We start from the raw sequence: 27035 nt of genomic DNA, 5'->3' as shown, positions 1-27035 counted from the left end.
TGTGATCCCCTCACATCACTTGACCCCATGTACGCTCCTCTCAACACTCATTTTGCGAAGGTAAGGAAATACAATAAGTAGCAAACTTTCTGCCAAGGATTTGCAAGTGGCTGCAAGGTGACCTCAGCCTCTGCTGGTTACTCACACAAGGCATACCCAAAACTGCATCCAAAAGACATATGTTTGTTAACCTGAGCAAACTGGCTCACTTCATCCTGCTCATCACAGTGGAAATACCATCAACACTCAGGACGGCACAATTGACTCCAAAAAAGACCTGTTCAGCTATTAGCCAACCACTCTTTCGAAGCATGGTGGGACTGGATATTCCCCCCAACCCAAATGCACTACCATCTGCTTATGGCACAAATGAACCGTGGCTCTGCCTGGCACTGGGACATGCCAAGGAAGGAGCTACATTACCTCGGCAGGTGTGGGGAGCCGGGTGGTGGTGCCCACGATCTGGTGGTACAGCCCTGGCTCACCATTCCTCATGGTGCTCTGGCGGCTCCCCAAGGGGCTGGAAGTGAAGGGCTTTTTACACAGATCACTCTGGTGAGAATCCGTAGTGAGATAGACCTGGTGGTAGAAGTTGGGTGGCGTGAAGCCACCCCGCACGGCGTCAATGTGGTGGAAGGGCCCTGGTGTCCTGTACAAGGTGCTCCTGGAGCTGTTGAACAGCTCCTTCGACTGCCTCCACTTGTAGCACTTGAAGATGCCCACTGACAACATGGTGATGAAGAAAGCTGCAGACACCAAAATCACAGCCAGGATGAGATAGAAGGTCACATGCTTCCTTGGATCGTTGGTGGGTGCCATGTCAGTGAGGTCAGTGAGCACCTCCTTGGCCAGCTCAGCCACAGAGATGGAGACAGTGGCACTGGTGGACAGCACAGGCTCCCCATGGTCTTTCAGCAGGATGACTAGAGTGTGCTGGGGAACATCATCCTCCTGGAGCTGGCGGGCTGTGAAGATCTCCCCACTGTGCAGCCCAACTGAGAAGAGGCTGGGGTCAGTGGCCTGCAATAAGGTATAGGAGATCCAGGCATTGTACCCTGCATCCGCGTCCACCGCCACCACCTTGGTGACCATGTGCCCAGCAGGAGTGCCTGGTGCCACCACATCGGTATAGGTGGCGGTGGTGTTGGGTTGAGGGTACAGCACAGTTGGGGCATTGTCATTGAGGTCAGTGACAAACACACTGACTGAGACATTAGTGGCCAGAGGCGGAGAGCCGCCATCCTGGACCTGCACCATCATGCTGAACTCCACCTGGTCCTCATGGTCCAGGGAGGTGAGCAGGTAGAGGGTGCCATTCTCCCGGTTAATGGAGAAGATGTGACCAGCCTGCAAGAGGCTATAGGAAAGATGGGCATTGCGCCCAAGGTCTGGGTCTGTGGCACTGATGTTAAGAATGGAGATCCCAGGCACGTTGTTCTCCAGCACATAGACATCATAGGAGTCCTGGGAAGTCTTGGGCGCATTGTCATTGACATCTGAGACCTGCACCAGGATCTGTTTTACCGCAGACAACGGTGGTGAGCCTGAGTCCCTGGCTGTGATAGTGATGTTATACTCTGATGCCTTTTCCCGGTCTAAGGCTGCTTTTGTTTTCAATGTGTAGTAATTTTTGAGGGAGGAGCTGAGCATGAATGGGATCCCAGGAGAAATGAAGCAGTTCACCACACCATTATCATGGGAGTCCAAGTCTGTTACACTCAGCAGAGCTACAACAGTCCCTGGGGCTGCATCTTCAGGCACAGGGCTGTACACAGAAGTCACTGTCACCTCTGGACTGTTGTCATTCACATCCACAACTTCCACCAGCACTTTGCAATGAGCCACACCAGGAACAGCACCCTTGTCTTTAGCCTGTAAGTAAATCTCGTACAGCTTTGTTTCTTCATAGTCCAGCTGCCCCTTGACCCTCAACTCCCCCGTGGCTGAGTCCAGAGCAAAGAGCTCTCGTACCTTGGCGGGAGTGTGGCTACTGAAGGAATAGATGATATCTCCATTGGGCCCATCATCCAGATCGTATGCACTGATCCTGGCAACTAGGGTACCACTGGGTGTATTCTCCCTCATGCTCGCTTTATAGGTGGACTGGTTGAAGACCGGGGCATTATCATTGGCATCCACAACTTCAATGTGGATCTGCACGTGGGCCGACCGTGGTGGGCTGCCTCCATCCAGTGCGGTCAAGACCAAGTGCAACTCCCGTTGCTCCTCCCTGTCCAGCTCCTTCTCTAGCACCAGTTCCGCATACTTGCTGCCATCCACCCTCGTCTGCACGTCGAGTGCAAAGTGCGGGTTGGCGCTCAGCTGGTAGGTCTGCAAAGAGTTAATCCCCACATCGGGATCTTGGGCGCTCTCTAGCGGGAAGCGCGCTCCGGCCGCCACCGACTCACTGATTTCCAGCCTCGCCTGGCTGCTGGGAAAAACCGGGTCGTTGTCATTGATGTCCTGGATCTCCACGGCGCCGCTGAACAGCTCTAGCGGGTTTTCCACCACGATCTCAAAGCTGAGAGAGCAGGGAGAGAGCGCACCGCAGAGCTCCTCCCGGTCTATCCGCTCGCTCACCAGCAGCGCGCCGCTCGTCAGATCCACCCCGAAGTACTTTTTGTTGCCGCCGGACACCACCCGCAACCGGCGTCCCGGCAGCCGCCCGAGGTCCAGCGCCAAGTCGGCTACAACGTTCCCCACCGCGGAGCCTCTCCGCGCCTCCTCGGGAATCGCATAGCGAATAGCGGCGGAAACCCAGTCGGAAACGCCGAACAAAAGCAAGAGGCTCAGTACCTGCCCCGTCGTCACCCCGCGGCTCCTTACAGCAACGCCGTTCATCGCACAGGACGGCCGCGCTCCCCGCTTCGCCCCTCCCCGCCCCGGCTAGAAATCCTCAGCTCGCCCCGTCATGCCGCCCCGGGAAGTGGCGTCCGGCGGGGAGACGGGCATCGCTCTGCGGGCTCCGCCGTGACTCAATCCCAGGCTCTCTCTGAGACCGTTTGCGCCTCATCCCGGCTCCCGAGCGGGGCCGGGCCGCCAGATCCCCCCCGCTCCATCATTGGCCGACAGCGGCACACAGAGTCCCGGCCAATAACTGCACGGAGCGCAGGGTTGGCGGAGTCCCGCGGCGGGGCAGCAGCCCGCCGAGCACCCTCGGAAGGGAGCGCGGCAGTCCCGACCCGAGGGGGCTCAAAACGGCTGACCTCGAAGGGAGAGCAAAACCCTGCGCGGAACCCAGTTAATAAGGATAGCCGGGCTGGGAGAGCGCGGGCAGAGGCAGCGCAGATCGGGCACGGAGACTGCGTGTGAGGGCAGGAAGGTGTAAGAGTTGGCGGAGACGATAACGCCAAAAGGGAACATGAAAACACGGGGGCTGTTCCCCGGGAAAACCTCGTTAGAAAAAGACAGTGGGAGCAAGAAGGGGAGCTGAAGCGGGCGGGATGAGGGGTGGAGAGGGTCGTCAGGAGCAAGCAGACCTCCGCGGGTCGGGGGGCAGTCCCGGCAGGACGGGCAAGCTCCGAGTGTCCCTCAAGACCTTCGGGATGCCGCTCCTCCCACCCAAGCGCTTGGTCAGCCCCTTCCTGACATCCCACGGCGCCGCAAAGTCGCGCCTCGCTATGCCACCAAAGCAACGTTGTCGGCAAAACGACAAGGATTTCGTGCTGCCGAGTTACGAGGAGTTCCTCCGACCGCTTCACAGGCACCCTGCAGGGCAGCTCCTGTCATAGAGCTCCCAGGAGCATCGCCCCCTGTCCCAGCAGGCATCTCCCCTGACAAATCTCGTTTTGAACCTCCTCCTGTTCCTGACACCTCCCAGCTTGTTCCCTAATACCTGTTTCCGCCAGTCAGACGCAGGGAAATCACGGTCTGCGACGTGCTGGTTCACCGGAGGCGGGACTGGTTCCTATTCCTCCTCATCAACAGCCCGACAGGACCACGGCACCGGAGCACCTAGGTGCAAACCAGCCAATTCCGAGCTGCCTGTCTGTGTTTGGGGTTGTTGCTGTTAACAACTCGTGATACATCGGGATTTCTGACGTTTCGAGCGCCCACACGGATAAAACTGCCGCAACTTTGACATTCGTTGTCTGTCGCCTGTTCATATCTCTATGTGAAATGGGAAGGGGCCAAGGAAGATTGATAAGGGAGTGCCAGAAGCCCTGTCAAAACCCGGCTGTGGCCAAGAAACAGCGTCCGAGTCATTCCACAGCCGAGCCTGGTAAGGAAGGGATGGCAATGTTTGGAAAAGAAAAGAAATCAGCGCCCCGGCCTTTCTTTGCTTATAGGGAGAAACGACAAGGCTCTCCATGCCCTGCAGAACAGGCTCGGAAATGTTCGCGGCTGGTTATGTGTTACTCCGCTGCTTGTCATGGCGGAGCGCGTTGTGGAAGGGTTGCAAATCACCTGCACCAACATGGGAGACCAAACACGGGGACCTCGACTTTGGCTACATGTCCTCGTTCCTCACAGTCCTGTCAGCTGCCGTGAGCAAACGGGATCCACCCAGACATACAGTATTTCTGTGCTTATACGAAGAAGCAACAATATAAAACAGTCGGCACTGTCTTTCTTCTCTACACGCTCAGTTATTTCCTTTCCTATCGAATAATCATTGCCGAAACATCAACCGTGTCACTGCTACTTACCATTCTTATCACCAGTCCACAAAATGTCATAAAAGTATAGGCTTCAAACCGGTAAAATCCAACGCTAGTCATCTGTTTGTATTTTCACATAATTAAATTCTGGAGCAAATTAAAGACTGAAGAAAAACGATATGCTTTACCCACAGCAGCTGCATCATGCAGGTAAGTACAGTTATGCCTCTCTGTCCGTATCTGCAAGCTCCCAGTGCTGCGAGCAGATTTCTCGTAGGCCCTTATGCAACCAAATCCCAATTACCTTGCTTTCTTACATATAATTCAAAAAGAAGAAAATCCACAGCTCTCTTGGAGATAAATCTTGAAACAGTCTTCAGCCACTTTTTAAAATCTGAAATAAGCTCTGAATCCTTTTTCTAAACACTGCCAATTTCCTGTCTTTTCTAAACTCTTTTTACTGAGCAATTTCTCTAATGTGCATATCGCAGTTCTTAAGGAGTTTCTCTTCATATAAATGCAAACATGACCCATATTCACAGTACCTTGTCCATTTAATCCCAGCAGTAGACAGACGGGCAAGCAGTGGAGAGGTGAGTACAGCAAAGAGATCTCAGGAAAGGCATGGAAGGCTGAATATTTATACCTTACGTATTTCGACTGATCTGGAGACTTACATCTCCCTCACTTTGATGGGAAACCCGCATATTGATGGTGACACTTCGGAGCTCCTGCACCCACCATTTGGAGGAAAAGGAGTGAAAACAGCTACAGCAAAAGATGCCTTTCCCCTGCACCAGGAATTCCTTTGGGGACAAGTTAAAATCAAAGCCCAGCCAGAGCTGCTCACTCCGGCGTTATTCCTGGATCCGCAGGCGGAGCCGGTGGCAGCAGCGGACCCAAAGCATTTTCTACTCGACTCCGGGCTCAGAGCTACAGTGAAACACCAGTCCTGGCTCCCCAGACGGAGGGAAAAGGTTTAGTCACGGGTTTACACACCACCTGCCTTCTGAGCGGTTCAGAGTAGGAAAAGAACCGAGCTGGAAGGCAAAAAAAAAGAGGAATAACAGAGCCGCTGTCCTGACTGAGAGAACAAGCCAGTATGGATCACACATCGTTACCATAGGAAAGCACTCAAATCTAGCAGAGACAATAAATGAAGCAGTCACTAGACCAAGACGAAAGTTTGTCACAACTTCGGAACCCACAACATTTTTGGCCCCGCTCCAACCCACCACTTTGGCTCGTTGAAACTCGCACCCGGAGTAGGACAGACAGCACTACTGACCACATAGCGTCGCTCATTGGGGCAAAACCAAGAATTCACAGATAAGACTGGGCAGGTAAAAAGGAAGAATTAAGATCACACACCCACACCCACTCCTCCCCGCAGCTGCACATCTGAGCTATTGAGCAGTGGGCCGGGAAGCAACGCTGAGCTCTGTCAGTTGCTCACCGGTCCCAAACAGCAGAACAGAAGAAAAAGATTGACTTAAGTTGGCAGAGAGGGACGTCAAGGCAGAAGCTCACCTGTGCCAAGCTCTCTGGGATGGGAGGGTCCTTCCTGGAGTGAGTACCTGAGCCGTGTTCCACGTCCAGGAGACAGTCAGACAGCGCTGTCGTCCCTGGTTTCAAAAATGTGAAGTCCTTCTGCCCCGAGTCAGAGGCTAAACACACCTCGTAGGAATAGGGCAAGGGCAGCGTGCTGCTGCAGTAATTGTACGGTACTTTTGAGCCCAAGCTGGAATACAATTCCTTATCAGAAGTTATAAAAATGGGAGGGCTCCTTGACCGTCGGCATTTAAAGAATATCAAAATGACTGTCAAAACAAATACCAACGACACAACAGCAAGGGCCACTACAAGAATGAGGTTTAAATCAGACGTCAGCTCAGACACAGTGTCGTTGTCACTCAGCTCCGGCAGCGCCTCCTGCAAGCTCTCGGCCAGCACCACGTGCAGCGTGGCCGTGGCCGACAGCGCCGGCTGCCCGTGGTCCTTCACCACGGCCACCAGCCGCTGCTTGGCCGCGTCCCTCTCCGACACGGCCCGCGCCGTGCGCACCTCGCCGCTGTGCAGCCCCACGCGGAACAGCGCCGGCTCCTCCGCCGGCACCAGCTCGTACGACAGCCACGCGTTCTGCCCCGCGTCCGCGTCCACCGCCACCACCTTGGCCACCAGGTACCCGGCCTCGGCCGAACGCGGCACCACCTCGAACGGCTCCAACGCCGGCGCCGACCCCGGCACTCTGTCTCCCTCTTCCGTCGCCGGCCAGAGCACCCGCGGCGCGTTGTCGTTTCGGTCCAGCACGAAGACGCGCACCGTTGCCGTCGAGCTCCGCGCCGGCTCCCCGCCGTCCTGCGCCCGCACGACCACGGCGAACTCGCGGCACTGCTCGTAGTCGAAGGAGCGCTGCGCGTACAGCGCGCCGCTCCGCGCCTCCACCGACACGTATGCCGCCGCGTCCGCGCATCCGCCCGCCAGCCAGTAGCTCACGCGACCGTTGGCGCCGGCGTCCACGTCCCGCGCGAGCACGCGCAGCACCGGCGCGCCCGCCGCATTGTTCTCCACCACGTAGGCGCTGTAGGCGGCCTCCTCGAACACCGGCGCGTTGTCGTTCACGTCCGACACCTCCAGCACCAGTGTCGTGCCGCTCGACAGCGACGGCCGGCCCCGGTCCCTGGCCACCACCGTCACCCGGTGCTCGGCCGCCTGCTCCCGGTCCAGTGCGCTCGCCGTCACCACCTTGTACAAGCCACCCGACGACGCCACGAGTGACAGCGGCGTCTCGCCCAACAGTTCGCACGACACCTCCCCGTTCTCCCCGGAGTCTCGGTCTCTCATTTTCAGCAGGGCCACAACCGTACCGGCTGGCGCATCCTCGGACACCGGGCTCGACACCGACGTCAGTGTCACCTCGGGCGCGTTGTCGTTCACGTCCAGTACCTCCACCTCCACTTTGCAGTGAGCCACCAGACCGCCCCCGTCCCTCGCCTCCACGGCCAGGCTGAACGACCGTGTGTCTTCGAAGTCCAGCGCCTCCTGCAGCGAGATCATCCCGCTCTCGGGGTCCACCGCGAACTTCTGGAGCACCTTGGAAGGCGTTTCACCGAAGCCGTATGTGATGCAGGCGTTGGTCCCGGCATCCGCATCAGAGGCAGAGACGTTCAATACCGTCGACCCCGGCGGCGCGTCCTCCCGCAGGCTCGCTCGGTACCGGTCCTGCGCGAACACGGGCGCGTTGTCGTTGGCGTCCGTGACGTTGATGCAGAGCTGGGCGGTGCCGCTCCGGGGCGGGTCGCCGCCGTCCAGCGCCGTCAGCACCAGACGCAGGCTCGGCTCGCGCTCCCGATCCAGCGCGCGGCGCAGCACCAGCTCCGCGAACTTGCTGCCGTCCGGACTCTCCTTCACTTCCACCTCGAAGTACCCGTTGGCCTCCAGCTCGTAGCCTTGCAGAGAATTGCTGCCCACGTCTGCGTCTTCCGCCATGCCAAGGTAAAAACGAGCGCCGGGAATGGTAGATTCAATTATTTCGAATTGCATGTTCTTCTTAAGAAAACGCGGCGCGTTGTCGTTGACGTCCTGAATGGCCACCTCGACGTGGAAAACGTTGAGTGGGTTCTGCACCAGCGCCTCGAAGGTGACGGAGCAGGACGCTGCCTCGCCACACATCTCCTCCCGGTCCAGCCTCTCGCTCACGTACAGGTTCCCGTTCTCCCCGCTCACCGTGAAGTATTGCTCTTCCGCGCTGAGCCGCAGCTTGCGTGCCGGCAGGTCCGCCGGGCTCAGCCTCAGGTCCCGCGCCAGCGGCCCCACCAGCGACCCTCTGCCCAGCTCCTCGGGGATGGTGTAGCGGAGCCGCTCCGCCGCCGCCCGCCAGCACAAGCCCAGCAGCAAAGCGGGCAGCAGCACTCGCCCGCCTGCTTGCCTCTGGCTCTGCTCGCCCACCATTCTCGGCAGCGCTCGCCGCTCTCCTCCCTCCTGCTGCTGCTCTGCCTCCTTCCAGCCCCTCTCCGCAAACAGCGCAGGAGCTGCAGATGGGCAGCGAGCGATGTGGGCGCCGGCTCGGACTCTGCTGCTCCCCAATCCGCGCAGCCTCTCGCGGCTACCGCCCGTGCCGCTGCCGCTCTGGCCGGCGCCGGGCAAGCGAGCAGCCTGCGGGGGCAGGACGCTGCGGTGGCTCCGGCTGCGGCTCCGGCTCCAGCGCCGATCCACCTCGGCCAACAGCGGCACCCGGAGGCGCCGCGACGCCACCGCAGCCGCCTGATGCCGCCCGGGCCTTCGGTCCCTGCGCTCCGAGCCGCGCTCTCAGCAGCTGCCGCGAGTCGGTGCCATCGCCTACGGAAGAGCGAGATTCGGCTATCAGTTTGGCCGCTTTGATCATATCCTCTGCAAGGCGAACCAGGCAGCTCTGTTCATCGTGGAAGTGAAGAGTCTGGCTGGGGAACGTGCTCCCGAGCGGTGGAGGAGCGAATAGACTTCGTACAGCATAGAACAGGGGAGTACAGGTAAGTACAAGCCCGTGCACTGTACAGCAAATGTCTGACATGTTCCAACGCCTATTCTTGCTTCGGGTCGTCTTTCCCCAGCTCTTTTATCTTATTTTTATGAGCTCTGTGGAGCAGCAGGTGCGGCGTACTTCGGAGGAGAAGCTCTTGTAGAAAGGAAGCACCTGAGCCATCTCTTAAAGCATTTCTTCAAAAATGCCTCTTTTAGTTAATGCATAAGTATGCACATGTAAGAACATGGACATCGAGCTGAAAGTTTCTCACATGCTCAACACGCTTCAATTACCAGTCAGGAGGGCAGCACTAGAGAAGACAGTTTGCCTACGACACCAAGACAATGATGTGTATTTTGCACCCACAATACAAATATTCCCAGCATGTGATCGACTGAAAATGTCAAGGATAAAACCTCTGAGGGCAATACCTATGAAAATACTTGATCCTTCTCAGTGTCTGTTAGTACAACATCACCTCTCAGCTACAATCAAAGGAAAACACAGAATGCAAGACCTTCTGCAAACGAGCAAATCTTGGTTCATGGCCATGGAGACAGCAGGGCACATTATGACCAGCTGGATAATTTCAAGTGCTACACAGACCACAGATTTGGAAACTACAGGTACAGCAGGCTTCCTTAAACTCTGGTTGCTCCAAACAAGAGATGACTCCATGGATGACTGCTGTGCTTATTCATAGTTCACTGGTGATTAACTCAGTTCCTGGTTATGCCACTCTTGCTGCTCCCTCAAAAGATACAAAGACATTGACTACAGGACTTCCACTGTAGCAGTTATTATCAAAGGGTCACTCAGCCACGTTTCTGTGAACACCGGCTCTGTCTCACCAAGGCCATTCTCACAAAGAAGTAGTCACACTTCACTTCAGATGGAGAGACAAAGACAAGAAGGCCACTTATCAATACTGAGCAGGTATTTATGCAGGACCTTGCCCTTCCTCCTCATTTGTGATTGCATTACTAAGGTACTGGTTATATGCATTTCAATTAATTTACATTAATACAAAACATGTGTTGTAAGACAATAGTGATAAATAAAGCAACAAATGACAGTTTTAGAAAAACATTGAATTAATAAGCCATTCACAAAGAAAATACTACCAAATGCTACCAAGCAAGAAATGAACATCAAATCGGAGTTAGGACATACTGTTGCTACACACTCCGCTACATTGCTCCCTCTAGGTACACCTCTCTGTCAAAGACATGATGACGAATGATAAAGCAGGTGAAAAGTGCCCACAGGACAATAACAATCCCTTGGACATTAAGCCTCCTTTGACAGAAGAGGCCACAAGGTTGCTTTGTGTTTGTCACAAAATCATCCCAAGTACTGTAAGACTCTGAATGTGCTCACCGGCTGGTAAGGAGCACAGAAGGAAAAAAACCCCAACCTTTCTAACCAGTAACACTGTTAAGAATGCTTGCTACTCCCTTCTTGACTTGCCGTTTACATCAATTTTAAACACTTAGCATAAAAATATCAAGCGCTGCTACATGACAGATAACAATACAAAACAAGCTGTAAGCTGACATAAAAAGCACAAATTAATAACCCTTCACAGCAAGAATATCTTGACATTTCTTGAAGTGCCATGTTCCTTGTAAGGCACCCCAGCAGAAACCGTGACAGTACTCCCTTCTTTGTAACACTTCACCCATGTTTTGATGGCGAAAGTAGAGGTTTATAGAGTCTGTAAGCACACGATTCAGTCTGGACACATCCAGTTCTTTAACTCCACACCATATTTAGAAGAGCACAGTGGTGGATCACAACCAAGGTGACCAACTCATGGTGTATGCTCATGGGCATACATATATTTCAGAATGTAACGATTATGAACAAGTAATTTCACTCCTCTTCCACCTTCTTCCTCAGTACAATGCTTGGAGCTCACTTGGATTCAACCAAGGAAATTCCCACAAGCAACAGGGAATTTGCAGCAACACCTGGGAATGGCCTCCCAGTTGAGAAAGAAGTACCTCCAATGTGGAAAACACACACTGCATTCTGGTACACAAAGTTGTCACTGCTGTCACTGCTGGCTGAGGAACAGGCTATGTGAGCAACTCTGACACATTAGACAAGTACAAGACCTGACCCAAAGCAGGCACAGGTGACTCTACCTTCATTTCCAATACTGGCTTAAATTCATCCTAAATAATAAGTGTTTAATGAAAAAAACTGTTTTACAAGGGAAAAGTGATAAATAAGTGAACCAAAGACAGACTTGAGAAAAACATTTCAACTAACAAGCCATTCAACAACAACAACAACAACAAAAAATATGTACTTGTAAAAGTCTCATTCTATAAATATTACTGCTCACTGGCTGGTAAGGAACACAAAAAACCAATAAAAACTTCCTACAGTGTATCCCTATTAAGAATTCTTAGTACTCTGTTTCTCACACAGTACTTTCAAAGATAATAGATAATAAACAATATAAGATCAAGTGCTACTAGGCATGCGAGCAGGTAATGAAATCAAACAAGCAATAAGACCTGATAAAAAGTACAAAATATAAACCCATCACTGCAAGTTGCACATGGGGATATAATTATTCAATTTCAAGAGAATCTCACCCTATTCAAGCACTCGTACCATCAGAAAGACATCTGACCATGCTAAAAGTGCAGCCTTCCATTTGCTAATAATGCAACACGTGTTCAGAAGAGCTAACACTGACAGGAGAAACAGTATTATACATGTCTGAGGACAAATTGAGAAACAACCTGGCATGTGATAAAGAAATAAAGCTCTGCTGCAGTGAAACTCAAGCCAGCAGCAGCCTCTCTTCCCCTGCCTCCCACACTGACTGTGACATTGAGCAATGAGCCCCTGTTCACCTTCATGAAGGAAGAGCCACCAGCACACAGCGCATTGCTGAATGAAGGTTTGCATTCCCTGTAACCAAAACTCCTTACAGACGACACAGAACATGGTACAGGAACTGCACCTGCAATCAGACAACTAGAACAGATGTCACCTTCTCCATCTGATCAGACACCCTGAGAGCAAGCTGTAGCTCATGACAAGAAGCAAGGGAAGAGAAATATATATAAATGAATGGATCAGATGTAGTAACTCAAATTGCATGATACCACAATAGGCACATGCTTGTGTTAACCATGATAAGCAAGCAAATGACCATCTGTTCTTCTATAGCCACCCCCTTGAGCTCCCATCTTCTCTCCAACCCCACACAACTTGCAGGTTTGCTTCTGACCTTCTCAGAACTGGCAAAAACATATCATGAGAGGATAACACACTACAATCACACCAAGAAGGGAGGTGCATTTCTCTGCTCACCACCATTCTAATGAAAAACAGAAGGATTCTAAAGCACAAGGATGATAAATGGCCAAAGTAAAAGAGGAGTGGTCATCCAACAGAGACTAGGTCATCAAACTAATGGTTTAGGGGGAATCTCCTCCTCTCTTTTGTCATACATGTGCAGTTCTACAGAGATGTGACTTCTGCTAAGTCACGTTTACCTGTATTGCCCACACACAATAACAGACAAGAAAGGTACCCTCAAGTCTCCTGCCTTTCACATTCACCATAGCATGAGCAAGAGGCACAAACACACGACACATTGCTAGATGAAGCTATGTTGGTAATTATACGTAAACCTCCATACACAGACCATGTAAAGAAAAACAAAATCATAAATCAGACAAGCGAGGCAACTCAGCATTAGAAGAGAAAGTATTGTCAGATAAACTCACTGAGAGGACACCTAAGACTTCACTACAGCCATTGCAATTGATTCCTGAGAGCACTTGGACATCATTGAGGCCTTGAGCTGCAAATGTAGCACTGAAGTCTTGCTCTGGACTACATTGTAGGGGCTTTCATTTTGAGAAATAGTCATCAGCTCTATCAGTTCATCTAATATGTGGTCTGCTCATCTCCCACAGATAGGACACCATATGTGTAAAGATCTTACAGATGTTGTTCCCAAGCCAAGTCTTCTGAGAAAGTATAAGACATTTTCCTTTAACTTCTACTTTATTTTCCTCACAATTAAAGCTCTGTCTCAGGTGGCTGAAAGAAGAATTTGCTGCAAAATAACACTCACACATTCGAATTTTTTTAAAAAACTGTCCAGAAATGGGGAAAATGAATGACAACTTCCAGGAAATAAATGCCTAAAAGGAAGTCTAATTACAACTATGAACTAACTCTACATCACAATGTTCCAGGGAGACAGAAATGCGTAAAGGAGACTTCACACAGAAATGATAAGCATTTCTACACATGCACTATCATTCTGCATGTACAGTTATTGTGCAAATTTTTTATTATTAGAAAGCTACCATTACCTTTCAGGACAAGGAATCCAGTATCACAGCAAACATGGCACGGGCCTTGGCACCAGCCATGATATCAAAGCATTGCTCAGGTAAGTCACAGTGACCCACCCTCCTTGATCTGCATTTATGGTCTTTAGTTGCACCATGGACAATATCCAGTATTTTGTCCATGTGTCAGCTACAGGCTAAAACCCATGTCATTTAGTCACAGTTTAGGAAAACATAAGTATATAGAAGTCTTTGTCTTTGCAGCTGAACTCCTTCAAGGTATGGATGGAAACTGCTCCCCCAGCTCAACAGTTAAAGAGATCTCATTTTGGGGGGGCTACCAGCCACAATAGGCCCAGCTCTAGACCTGGACAACAAACAAGGCAAGAATGGGAAACTTGCAGAAGTGAAAGAATCATAGCTTAACATTCCAGATTATGTCAGCTGTAGTAGGTGTAGTAGAAAGGCATCTTGTTGGTAGAAAGCCCACAGGAGTCTCACACAGGATCTCACAGCACAGACCATAGCAACAGTTCCTCAAAGTAATTATTCTGCTCATCACACTAATTCAAATAAACATTAAATGATCTCACATGCATAAGTGACATGCAGCTCCAATAAAGACCCAGTCGTCCAAGTATCAGCTCAAAGACACCATCATCCCTATTCACCACATGAGTAACTGGAAAGTTCACGATGTTCAAATTTTTACATACAGTGCAATAACTGCCATTCACAGCAAATGAACCCACAACTTGGCCAGCTGGAATCTGATAAAACGACCAAACTAATACACATTCTTCTCGATACTTATATCATTTATACTTCCGACTTTGGTTAGCACTTCCCCACGTTTCCGCTTTCTTTCCAGCATTGGTTAGAAATTCACAGATGGTTACACAAACATTTTCTTGTACTACGCTGCTCATGGGTTAGGATCTCCTCTTGGGAAGGGGTCTTTGCACCTATGGGCGTGATCTTTAGTACTAGAATGAGCTTATAGTGAGCAAATCTCATCTAAAGGACACGCTACCTGACAGTCCTAAGATATGTTAAAGAAACTCAACTTATTATGAGTGTTTGAGAATGTTCAGACTACAAGGGAATGAACTCCCTCAGATCACTCTCATCTTAGCTTAAGAATCAGATTGACCCGGTACCGGTCCACGGGTTGCATATTCTTAAGCTAGTAACTGCTGACAGGAGACATCTCTTTAACTGGTAACGACTACAATGTATTTTCAAGCGCAGGCACATCCAGCTCCGTTTGAAATAAGCCAACTTTGAAAGACGGGGAATATGTAAAATCATCTCCCATCTCCTCCAATACCCCTTCACACGCAGCCACCCAGAGACTTTCTCAAATAATCACAACGTGTAGGATTCTCTTCTTCATAGCAGGCAGGCAGACATCGATGAGTAACCACTTTTCGCCAGCCTATTCCCGCACCCGCTGAAAAACATGGCGATATGGTTCAATACAGAGACATTTGGTTTCTCATCCACGTTATCAAGGAGTAACAGAAAGGCTGAGAAGAGTAGAAACGATGAGCAGCTCAGTTCTATACGGAAGTCTTGATGTTACCTATTAAGACATTCTGATCCTACTCAAGCACATGTGCTGTCGGGACGACATCTGAACCTGCTAATAACGCAAAATTCCACTTGCTAATAACGCAATACAACAGTTAGGAAAAGCTAATACTAACAGGAAAAACAATATTACACATCTAAGGGGGCAAAATGACAAATGACCTGATGCCTAATACTGGCACAAAACCCCGCTTTAACGAAATTCAAGATAACAGCTGTCCCAATTCTCCTGCCTCAAACAGTAGCTGTAATGCTGATCAACAATTCAACGTTCACATCCCAGGAGTGTGAAAAAGAAACAAGGCCTTGCGCCAGCTGTCCTCCAGGAGAAGATTGGGTCACTCGGCAACATATAATAAAGTAATGACCTAATAAAAACACAGAGACCTGCGCTCAAGAAATTCAAGCTAACAGCAGCCCCAATTCTCCTGCCTCCCACACAAGCAGTAATGTTGAGGGACGATCCCACGCTCATCTCCCCAGAACAAGAGCCACCACCTCATAACGCATTGACGAACGAAGTTTTGCCTTCCATTTAATCAAACATCCCTAGGCGGAACGCAGCAGAACACGGCGGGGAAAGGGCAGAGCAACAGCAGAAGGAAGCGCCACGGAGAAAGGGCGGTCATGGAACTCACCGGGGGAACGGCGGGGTCCTCCCCGAGCAGCGGCGCGGGCTCGTCGGGGGGCGGGCGGGCCGGGAGGGTGTCACAGCAGCTGGCGCCCGAGAAGCGGAGCTGGCTCTTGCGCGAGTCGGCCGTGAGCGACACCTCATGCGAGTAGGAGTGCAGGAAGGCGCGGATGCCGTCGATGCCCACGAAGTGCGAGGCCGGCACGCCGCGCAAGGCGCCGCTGCCCGCCGCCAGCAGCTGCGAGCGGCGCCAGCGCCGCAGGCGCAGCGCCAGCAGCAGCAGCAGGAAGGCGAGGAAGAGGCAGGACACGACCGCCACGGCCAGCACCAGCCAGCGCATCAGGCTGCCGGCCGGCTCGCCCGGCGCCGCCGCCGATGCCGCGCTGCCCAGCTCGGCCAGCAGCTCGGCCACGCTCTCGGCCAGCACCACCGTCAGCGTGGCCGTGGCCGACAGCGCCGGCCGCCCGTGGTCCTTCACCACCACCACCAGGCTGTGCCGCGCCGCGTCGCGGGCCAGCGGGAAGCGCGCCGTGCGCACCTCGCCGCTGTGCAGCCCCACGCGGAACAGCCCCGGCTCCGTCGCCTTGGCCAGCTCGTACGACAGCCACGCGTTCTGCCCCGCGTCCGCGTCCACCGCCACCACCTTGGCCACCAGCGCCCCGGGCTCCGCCGAGCGCGGCGCCAGCTCCACGCCCGCCCAGCCCGCGCCCGCCGCAAGCGCCGCCGCCGGCGGGTACAGCACCTGCGGCGCGTTGTCGTTCTCGTCCACGATCACCAGACGCACCGACACGTTGCTGCTCAGCGACGGCGCGCCGCCGTCCTCCGCCCGCACCCACAGCCCCACCTCGCGCACCTCCTCGTAGTCGAACGACCGCAGTGCGTACAGCGCGCCCGTCTCTGCCTCCACCGACACGTACGACGACAGCGGCGCGCCCCGCACACGCCCCTCGCCCAGCCGGTACCGCACGCGCGCGTTCTGCCCCCAGTCCGCATCCCACGCCCGCACTCTCAGCACCAGCGCGCCCGCCACGTTGTTCTCGGCTACGCGGGCGCTGTAGCGCGCCTCCGCGAACACAGGCGCGTTGTCGTTCACGTCCAGCACCCGCAACCACAGCACCGCGCTGCTCCACAGCGCCGGCGACCCGCCGTCCGCCGCCCGCACCGTCACGTTGTACTCCGACACCTGCTCCCGGTCCAGCTCCCGAGCCGTCACTACGCGATAATAATTATCAAAAGACTTCTCCAGCCGGAATGGGAGGGTCTCGGCGATGCTGCACCGCACCTCGCCGTTCACTCCCGAATCCCTGTCCTGCACGTGCAGCAGGGCCACCACGGTCTCCGATGGAGCATCCTCAGAGATCGTACTCAATACCGATTGTACCGAAATCTCTGGTGCGTTGTCGTTGACGTCTGTTATGGTGATCGTGATCTTCGCCGTGTTAGAAAGGTCTCCTCCGTCTCGTACCTGTACCTCTAGGTCAAGGGAAGAGAATTCTTCGAAGTCCAAATACTCCTTAAGTGATATTTCTCCTGTCTCCGAGTTCAGTTGGAAAATTTCGGATGCTCGGTCTGAAATTTTATGGAAACTGTACTCCACGTGCCCGTTGAGCCCCTCGTCGGCATCGGTGGCCGTGACGGTAACGAGGGTGGAACCCACGGGCACGTCCTCCGGCACACGCACCGTATACTCCGCCTGGCTGAACACGGGCGCGTTGTCGTTGGCGTCCAGCACCGCCACGCGGATCCGCGCCGTGCCCGTCCGCGCCGGCTCGCCGCCGTCGCTCGCCCTCAGCACCAGCTCGTGAAACGACGCCTCCTCCCGGTCCAGCGCCTTCGCCAGCACCAGCTCGGGACGCTGGTCCCCGCCGGGGCCCGTCTGCACGGCCAGCGAGAAGTGCTCGTCGCCGCTTAGCTCGTAGCTCTGCACAGAATTCAGTCCCGAGTCCGGGTCGTGAGCCTCGGCCAGGGGAAACCGCGAGCCCGGGGCTGTCGTCTCGCTCATTCTCAGTTCTTTTTCTGCCTCTCGGAAGCTGGGTGCGTTGTCATTAATGTCCGTAATTTCCACTTCGATTCCGTAAATGTTCATTTCCCCCTCCACTATCACCCCACAGCGTAGCACGCATTTCTCCACCAGTCGGCACAGCTGCTCTCTGTCTATTCTCTCCGCCGTCACCAAATGTCCAGTCTTCCCGTGCAGGGCGAAATACTGCGTCCTACCTTCGGCAACAACGCGGACGCCGTGGTCGCGGAGTGTCGGCAGCTGCAGCCCCAGGTCCTTGGCAACATCGCCCACGAACGAGCCCTTTGGCAGCTCCTCGGGAACCGAGTAGCGCAGCTGCCCCCACGCCATCTCCCACGCCGCCACCAGCACGCCCCACAGGAGGGCTCGCTCCCTCTGGCCCCAGCGCCTCCCCGCCGCCCACATCTCCGCCGCGGCACCGCCAGCACCGCACTAACAACGGAAGCTCCCTGCAGACGGCTGTCGAGACGACTCCTTCTCCGGCCCTTGCTTGCCGCTCCCCTTCGCTGCTGCCGGTCCCTCCCCCTGCTGCAGCACGGCTCCACACCGCGGGGACACTCGCAGGCCGCCCGGCCTCCGAGCCAGCCAGCGAGAGAGCGAGCCAGCCCGGCCACAGCGGGCGGGGCTGCCTGCAGCGCTCCGGCCTTCCTCTCGCTCCTCCTCGGTCAACAGCGGCGCCCGCAGCCTCCTCCCGGCACTGCAGACACCGAGAGCTGCCCAGCTCTGCCCGCCCGGCTTGTCCCACCCACAGCTCGCGGGCACGGGATAGTGGCCACGGAGACATCGCTTCCCTCCAGCGGTGAGTGATCTCCTGCTTCGGGTTTTCTCCAGCCGAGATCGTCTCTTATCATCGAGGCGATTAAGACCAGGGAGAAGAAAGAAGTCTCCCGTGGTAGTATTATTTTTACCGCACGGCAAAATGTATCCCTAATGGCGATATATGTAAAGTAAAAGACGAAGTGTAGAATATTACCCTCTGACGCCACCTATCCAAAAGCAAAACCTGCATTACCTATTTTCACAGCTTTTTCTAGCAGTCGTGCTCGAATTTCTTTTCCCTCACCATTTCTGCACATCATAATTGCGTCATACGGCCCCATCAATTCACCATATCCCGACCTACAGAACAAAGCAGCAAGGAAGATACTCCCACAAATGGATACTCGTGATGTCCTGCACTGGCTTTTCTCTAAGGCGTACTTTCCTTTAACGATGCGTGATACTTCTACTGCACGGGAATAATTACTTGCTAATGCCTACGTATGTGTTAGATATTTTTTCTTATTTTAAAGTGCCGAATATTACGAGTCTTTACCCATTTGTCCAAAACTACAATTCCCACCATTATTTTTTATACCTGCTTGAAAGACTGGTACAAGGATAGCAAAAGAAAACAGGCTCTGAAATTCAAAACGTGATATTCATAAAACTGAGGGACCAGATATATCAGGCTCATTAACCCAAGCAGCAGGAACTCTTCTTTAAATACTGACCCATACTGGAATGCCACCACATAGACGAATTTCCCAAACACCAGCAATAGCACCAGCCGGCAACGAAGATCCTCCCTTAAAAGGCATCCACCTCATAGATGACCCTTCACTCTTGACCTGTCACTTTTCAGCTGCACATCGGGGGCTGCTCTGAATCAACGCGATTTTCTCCCCCCATTCAAGAACACTTTGGAATTTTTGATTATGAGCTATGCTTGCGGTTAAGACTTACTGCTCCATTTTAGAGTAACAAAGTAGCAGACAGCGATGGGCATAAACATAACAAAAACTCAAAGAAATAAAAAAGGAAGTATAAGGCAAACTCTTCACGTTAAACGAAGTACAACAAGAACCACCACCCCCCGTTCTCCCTGCCAAGATTGTGCCGAACAGGCAGGCCAGGAAAAGGCCCTGGTCCCGAAAAGCCGGTTGCAGAGAGACCAAAAACACAAAAGGCCAAAAATGCAAAAGGAAAAAACAAACAACCCAAAACCAACAACACAACAAAACAAACAAAAAACCACACACACACAGCAGACAGAAAAAAACCGAACAAAATAACAAATAGCAGTAACAACAAAAATCCATAAATGAAGGGAAAAATGCACTAGCGAACTAAACAAGCCAGTAAGGCTGGCTTCAGCTATATGCCGAGCACGACGGTAATGTTCGGGAATAACTCTTTGACCAGCCTGGATGTTAATCTAGTTGCTGTCCTGTATTGGTTCCCTCCCAGCTGAAAAAGTCCATGGTCTCCATGACAAAAAACCAAAACATCAGTGAACTCTAATATTCTTTACATACCAGCTCCCAAACACGGTCTAGCTAGTGGCAAGGAAATTTTTCTTCTGTCCAAGGACAGATGACTGTGTGATAAAGTTATTCTCATACTACATCCAAAACAGAAGACCATGCAGACTGGTAAGAAGAAAATATTCTAGCTTCTAGGAAGAAAACTACATGGATCACAACAGAACCAGCAGTGGCAAGAACCTCCCCATTAAGCCTTATAGACGAGCAGTTGATGAGGCAATAAGTGCTAGTTCGCACAACCTGTTCCCAAAAGAGCGGCGGCACAACATTATTCCTCAATGAAAACACAAACCGTCTCAGCAGACAAGCCAAGATCCAACAGCCCACTAACCCCAGCACGAGGTCAGGGAAGGCTCAGAGACAAAGACCATGCTGGCTTACAGACCTGCGGTGCGTCGGGGTCGGCGGGCGGCTCTCCTGCGCCGGCGATGCTGTTCGGGCTTCTCTTCCCGCTGGGCTCCCCACCCAGAAGCTCCTCCGCGGGCAGGCTGGGCAGCGGCGGCGGCAGCCAAGCGACCTCGGCCACGGCGCGGCCCGGCGCCACGCACAGGTTGTAGGAGTAGGGCAATGTGCCCTCGCAGAAGTCGGCGGGGAAGGCGGCGCCGGCCACGGACAAGCGTTGAGCGCCCAGGCAGCGCAGGACGGCGGGCGGCCCGGCCCGGCGCAGCCGCGCCAGCACGGCCAGCGCCACGCTCAGCAGGAACAGCGCGGACAGCAGCGCCAGCGCCAGCACCAGGTAGAACTGCAGCTCCGCCGCCGAGTCGGCGTCCGCCGCCCGCTCGCTCAGCTCCGGCAGCGCCTCCTGCAAGCTCTCGGCCAGCACCACGTGCAGCGTGGCCGTGGCCGACAGCGCCGGCTGCCCGTGGTCCTTCACCACGGCCACCAGCCGCTGCTTGGCCGCGTCCCTCTCCGACACGGCCCGCGCCGTGCGCACCTCGCCGCTGTGCAGCCCCACGCGGAACAGCGCCGGCTCCGCCGCCTGCACCAGCTCGTACGACAGCCACGCGTTGCGTCCGGCGTCCGCGTCCACCGCCACCACCTTGGCCACCAGGTACCCGGCCTCGGCCGAACGCGGCACCACCTCGAACGGCTCCAATGCCGTCACCGCCTCCGGCGTTCTGTCTCCCGCCGCCGGCCAGAGCACCCGCGGCGCGTTGTCGTTTCGGTCCAGCACGAAGACGCGCACCGTCGCCCTCGAGCTCCGCGCCGGCTCCCCGCCGTCCTGCACCCCCACGACCACGGCGAACTCGCGGCACTGCTCGTAGTCGAAGGAGCGCTGCGCGTACAGGGCGCCGCTCCGCGCCTCCACCGACACATACGCCGCTGCGTCCGCGCTGCCGCCCGCCAGCCAGTAGCTCACGCGACCGTTGGCGCCCGCATCCGCGTCCCGCGCGAGCACGCGCAGTATTGGCGCGCCCGCCGCGTTGTTCTCCATTACGTAGGCACTGTAGGCGGCCTCCTCGAACACCGGCGCGTTGTCGTTCACGTCCGACACCTCCAGCACCAGCGCCGTGCTGCTCGACAGCGACGGCCGGCCCCGGTCCCTGGCCACTACCGTCACCCGGTGCTCGGCCGCCTGCTCCCGGTCCAGCGCGCTCGCCGTCACCACCTTGTACGAGCTGCCTGACGACTTCACGAGTGACAGTGCCGCCTCGCCCGACAGCTCGCACGACACCTCCCCGTTCTCCCCGGAGTCCCGGTCATTCACGTTAAGGAGAGCCACTACCGTGCCTGCCGGCACGTCCTCGGGCACCGGGCTCGACACCGACAGCATCGTTATCTCGGGCGCGTTGTCGTTCACGTCCAGTACCTCCACCTCCACTTTGCAGTGAGCTAAAAGACCGCCCCTGTCCCTCGCCTCCACGGTCAGGCTGAAGGATCGCGTATCCTCGAAGTCCAGCGCCTCCTGCAGTGTGATCATCCCACTCTCTGCGTCCATTACGAACTTCTGAAGCAGCTTGGAAGGCGTTTCCCCGAAACCATAAGTGATAAGGGCATTGGTGCCGGCGTCCGCGTCAGAAGCGGAGACGTTCAATACCGTCGACCCCGGCGGCGCGTCCTCCCGCAGGCTCGCCCGGTACCGGTCCTGCGCGAACACGGGTGCGTTGTCGTTGGCGTCCGTGACGTTGATGCAGAGCTGGGCGGTGCCACTCCGGGGCGGGTCACCGCCGTCCAGCGCCGTCAGCACCAGACGCAGGCTCGGCTCGCGCTCCCGGTCCAGCGGGCGGCGCAGCACCAGCTCCGCGAACTTGCTGCCGTCCGGACTCTCCTTCACGTCCACCACGAAGTACCCGTTGGCCTCCAGCTCGTAGCCCTGCAGCGAGTTGCTGCCCACGTCCGCGTCTTCGGCCAGACCCACTGCAAATCGGGCGGCGGGAGAAGTCAGCTCGTTGATCTCTAGGTAGAAATTGTCTCGCATGAAGCGTGGGGAGTTGTCATTGATGTCCTGGATGGCCACCTCGACATGGAAAACGTTGAGTGGGTTCTGCACTAGCACTTCGAAGCTGACGGAGCAGGACGCCGCCTTGCCGCACATCTCCTCCCGGTCCAGCCTCTCGCTCATGTACAGGTTCCCGCTCTCCTCGCTCACCGTGAAGTATTGCAGCTGCCTATTCGCGGCAGACGCCAGCCGCAGCTTCCGTGCCGGTAGGTCCGCCGGGCTCAGCCCCAGGTTCCGCGCCAGCGGCCCCACCAGCGAGCCTCTGCCCAGCTCTTCGGGGATGGTGTAGCGGAGCCGCTCCGCCGCCGCCCGCCAGCACAAGCCCAGCAGCAAAGCGGGCAGCAGCACTAGCCCGCCTGCTCGCCGCCGCCTCTGCCTCTGCTCTTCCGCCATTCTCGGCAGCGCTCGTCGCGCTCCTCCTTCCTGCCGCTGCCCTTCCTCCTGCCAGCCCCTCTCCGCAAATAGCGAGTAATGTGGGCGCCGTCTCGGACACCGCTCCTCGCCAATTCGCGCCGCCTCTCGCCACTGCTGACCGTGCCGCTGCCGCTCTGGCTGGCGCCAGGCGAGCGAGCAGCCTGCGGGGGCAGGACGCTGCGGCGGCTCCGGCTGCGGCTCCGGCTCCAGCGCCGCTCCGTCTCGGCCAACAGCGGCACCCGGAGGCGCCGCGACGCCACCGCAGCCGCCTGATGCCGCCCGGGCCTTCGGTCCCTGCGCTCCGAGCCGCGCTCTCAGCAGCTGCCGCGAGTCGGTGCCATCGGCTACGGAAAAGCCAGATTCGGCTTTCAAGTTTGGCGACTTTGCTCATATCCCTGGCAAGGCGAAGCAGGCAGCTCTGTTCATCGTCGAAGTGAAGAGTCTGGCGGGGAACGTGTTCCCGAGCGGTGGAGGAGTGAGCAGACCTCGTACAGCAGAGCACAGTAAGCTGGTGCGCTGTGCAGCAAATATATGACATCTATCAACAGCTTCTACTCTTGCAGCGACTCATCTTTCTCCAACTCTTTTATTTCAATTGTACGAGCTGTGAGGAGCAGTAGCTGTAGCGTACTTCAGAGTAGAAGCTCTCGTAGAAAGGAAAATCCAGACCTACGTCTTAAAGCATTTATTCAGAATTACCTCCTTTAGGGAACAAGGTAATTATGCACATCTAGTAACATGGAAGTGCAGCAGAAACGTTCCCACGTGCCAAGCATACTACAATTACCAGTCAGACGGGCAGCACTAGAGAAGGCAGTTTGCTTATGACACCAAGACAACGATTTGAACCCATAATACAAAGAACACTCCAGGTGTAGGGCTGTCAGAAAACAGAAAGGGTAAAACCTTTCATCACCTATGGAAAGTACTTGATCGTCCTCAGTACCTCATTGTATGATAACATGATCTCTCATCGATAATCAAAGAAAATCACAGAATAAAAGAGTCTCTGCAAAGCAACAGATCTTGCTTCATGACCATGGAGACAGCAGCGCACATTGTGACCATCTGCATCATTTGAAGCACTACACTGACCACGAATTTGGAAACTACAGGTACAGCAGACTTCCCTAAACTCTGGCTGATCCAAACAAGAGATGACTTCTGTGCTCATTCACAGTTTGCTGGTGACAACTCAGTTCCTGATTATGCTTTTCTCACTGCTCCCTCAAACCATACAGAAGCATGGACTAAGTGACTCTGTATCTCCTTCACAAGCTTCTTCCATTGTTACCGTTATCAGCAAATGGCCATTCAGACATATTTCTGTGAAAATACTCTTCCTCAGCAACTAGGCCATTCTCACAAAGAAGTAGTCGCATTTTACATCAGATGGAGTGACAAAGACAAGAAGGCCACTTATCAATATTGAGCAGGTATTTATGCAGAACTTTGCCCTTTGCCATCATTTGTGATTGCATTTCTAAGGTACTGCTTACATATATTTCAAATAATTACTAGTAAATCAGAATGTCTTGTAAGACAGTGATAAATAAAGCCCTGAACAACAGGGGTTTGGAAAACCTGATATTAATAAACCATTCACATTGAAAATACCTGTGTATATCTAATAGCACAATCCTTTATGGAATGCTACCAAGCAAGACATGAACATTATATCGGCATTAGGACATACTTGCTACACTCAGCTACAGCGCTGCCCGAACATCTCTGCAAAAGACATGATGATGAATGGTAAAGCAGATGAAAGGTGCGCACAGGACAGCAATGATCCATTGGACGTTAACCCTCCTTTGACTGAAGAGCCCACAAGTTTGCCATGTGAACATGCTTCTTCTGGTCAGCAAGTTCGTTCTCATAAGATCATTCAAAATACTGTAAGATTCAGAATGTGCTCACCAGCTGGTAAGAAGCACAGAAGAAAACAACTTCTCTAACCAGTAGCGCTGTTAAGAATGCTTCTACTCTCTTCCTTACACACTGTTTGCATCACTTTTAAGCACTTAGTATCAAAAGATCAAGTGCTGCCATACATCAGATAAAAATATGAATGAAGCTGTAAGGTGGTATAAAAAACATAAATGAATAAGCCTTCAGAGCAAGAATATATTTGGTGAAGTGTCATGCTCTTTTTTAAGGCATCCCAGCAGAAACTGTGACAACATTCTCTTCTTTCTAACACTTTACCCATAATTCGAAGGTCAAAGAAGAGGCTTATACAGTCTATAAGCACAACATTCAGTCTGCAAACATCCCATTCTTTAACTCCACTCCATCTTTGGAAGAGCACAGTGGTAGATCACAACCAAGGTGACCAACCAGTGCTTATGTGCGCACACATATTTTAGAATGTAACTCTTAACAAAAGTACATTCACTTCTCTTCCATCCTCTCCCACAACATGATACTTGGAGCTCATTTGGACTCATCCAAGGAAATTACCGCAAGCAACAGGGAATCTGCTGCCTCCGTTGAGAAGAAGTACCTCCGATGTGGAAAACACACCCTGCATTCTGGTGCACAAAATTACACTGCTGTCACTGCTGGCTGAGGAACGGGCTGTGTGAGCAACACATGAGCCAAGTACAAGACCCACCCTAAAGCAAGCACAGGTGTCTCTACTTTCATTTCCAATACTGGCTTACATTCATCCTAAATAACGATTGTTCAATGAAAGCCCCATTTCTCCTGCCTCCTTCATCAGCTGTAATGCTGAGCAACAATCCCACATTCATTGCCTCAAAGCATGATGCAGCAGCACACAGTGCATTGCAAAACAAAGCTTTGCCTTCCCTGTAACCAAACCTCCCTCTGCAGGATGCAGAATATGGTGGGGGAAGGGCAGAGAAGCAGCAGAGAAAAGGTGTGTACAGGGAAGGCACCTGCACTCAGACAACTAGAACAGAGGTGACCTTCCCAATTTGATCAGAAACCCTGAGGTCAAGTTCATGACAAGAAGCTTATGACAAGAAGCAAGGGAAGAGATAGAAATATACAGAAGTAAACGGATCAGTTGGAATAACATTTCTTAGGCCAAAGTTATTGTACACAATCAACTCAAATTGCATGGTACTCCATTAGCACATGCTTGTTTTAAACATGACAGGTGAGGAAATGACCATCTGTTCTTCTATAGCATCATCACCTCACCCCTCACTCCTTCCTGCTGGCTTCAGTCTTCTCTCCACATGGATCACCATTCTATATGCACAGTTATTGTGCAAACACTTTAGGATTACAGAACTACCATTGCCTTTCGGGACAAGGAATCCAGAATCACAGTAAACATGGCACAGGCCTTGGCACCAGCCATGAAATCAAACCATTACTTAGACAAAGCCACACTGACCCATCTATTTTCCTGGTTGGAATCCATCCTCTCACCCTCCTTACTCTACACTCACAGCCTTTAATTGAATAATAGACAATATCCAGCCCTTCACAATTTGCATGGTGTTCTTTGATCCTCTGAATTTACAAGCACATGCCATCAAAGGTCAGTTGCCCAGAACATTTCTCTTCAATACACACCACTATCATACTGTTGTCCCAAAAGCTGGGTTCTTTACCCGATATGAAGCAGTCGAATATAAACACAAAGTCTTCGCAGGTGTGGGCATGATTCTTAGTATAAGAATGGGCTTATAATGAACAAAGATCATATTTATATATTAAACCCCCTCAACTTATTATGCATGTTCCACGATGTTCAAACACCAAGGTGAGGAAATCCATCAGATCGTTATTATCTTTGTTAAAGGAGAGCACTGAACCGGGAGTGCTCCAGTGCTTGCCTGTACTTAGGTTAGTAATTGCTGATAGAATACATCTCTTTATGTCGGGAAGACACTTGACGGTGCTAATAACGCAAACTTCGATTTGTTACTAAGGCAACACAACCGTTCAGAAGAACCAGCAATGTTTGGGAAAACAGTATCACACATCTGACGGGGAAAATCAAAAAGAATCTAGCATGTCATCTAAAACCAAACTGCTTAAACGAAACCCAGGCCAGCAGCAACACCACTTCTCCTGCCTCCAACAGCAACTGTAACCCTGAGCAACGATCCCACGTCCAGCTCCACCAAAAGCCACCTACTAACAACGAATTGAAGAACGCAGCTTGTATTTCCCTTTAACCAAACAATCCCAGGCAAGACGCAGCAGAACGCAGCAG

General features: G+C 53.3%; 3 protein-coding genes across 5 annotated transcripts in view; all 3 read right to left on the bottom strand.

The window, feature by feature from the left end:
* LOC308045895 (protocadherin gamma-C3-like) overlaps positions 1-27035 on the bottom strand; it is a gene marked incomplete at both ends in the record, with an annotated part of 64310 nt that overhangs the window by 34784 nt on the left and 2491 nt on the right. Inside the window, one exon of one of the 3 annotated variants that reach the window (XM_080353430.1) lies at positions 424-2841. The exons of the other annotated variants lie outside the window; for them this stretch is intronic. Within the exon in view, the coding sequence (XP_080209556.1) occupies positions 424-2841 (2418 nt within the window). Of the gene's footprint in view, positions 1-423; positions 2842-27035 lie in introns of those variants that run through there. 3 annotated transcript variants of the gene reach the window in all.
* Positions 5736-8552, bottom strand: LOC308045785 (protocadherin gamma-B5-like; the record flags this gene model as incomplete). Its single annotated transcript, XM_080353294.1, has 2 exons — positions 5736-5741; positions 6132-8552. 2 exons carry the CDS (start codon positions 8550-8552, stop codon positions 5736-5738), a joined length of 2427 nt encoding a protein of 808 aa, XP_080209420.1.
* LOC308045657 (uncharacterized protein) lies at positions 8707-25049 on the bottom strand (the record flags this gene model as incomplete). Its single annotated transcript, XM_080353069.1, is given in 7 exon segments — positions 8707-8939; positions 15160-15163; positions 15665-18106; positions 18109-18206; positions 18209-18520; positions 20338-23181; positions 25046-25049. Coding segments are annotated over 7 exon segments (5937 nt in total).

The sequence above is a fragment of the Nesoenas mayeri genome (genome assembly GCF_963082525.1).
Source record: "Nesoenas mayeri genome assembly, chromosome: 14".
Classification (NCBI taxonomy): domain Eukaryota; kingdom Metazoa; phylum Chordata; class Aves; order Columbiformes; family Columbidae; genus Nesoenas; species Nesoenas mayeri.
Note: the sequence above shows the minus strand (reverse complement) of the source record. Positions and strands in the feature narration are given on the sequence as shown.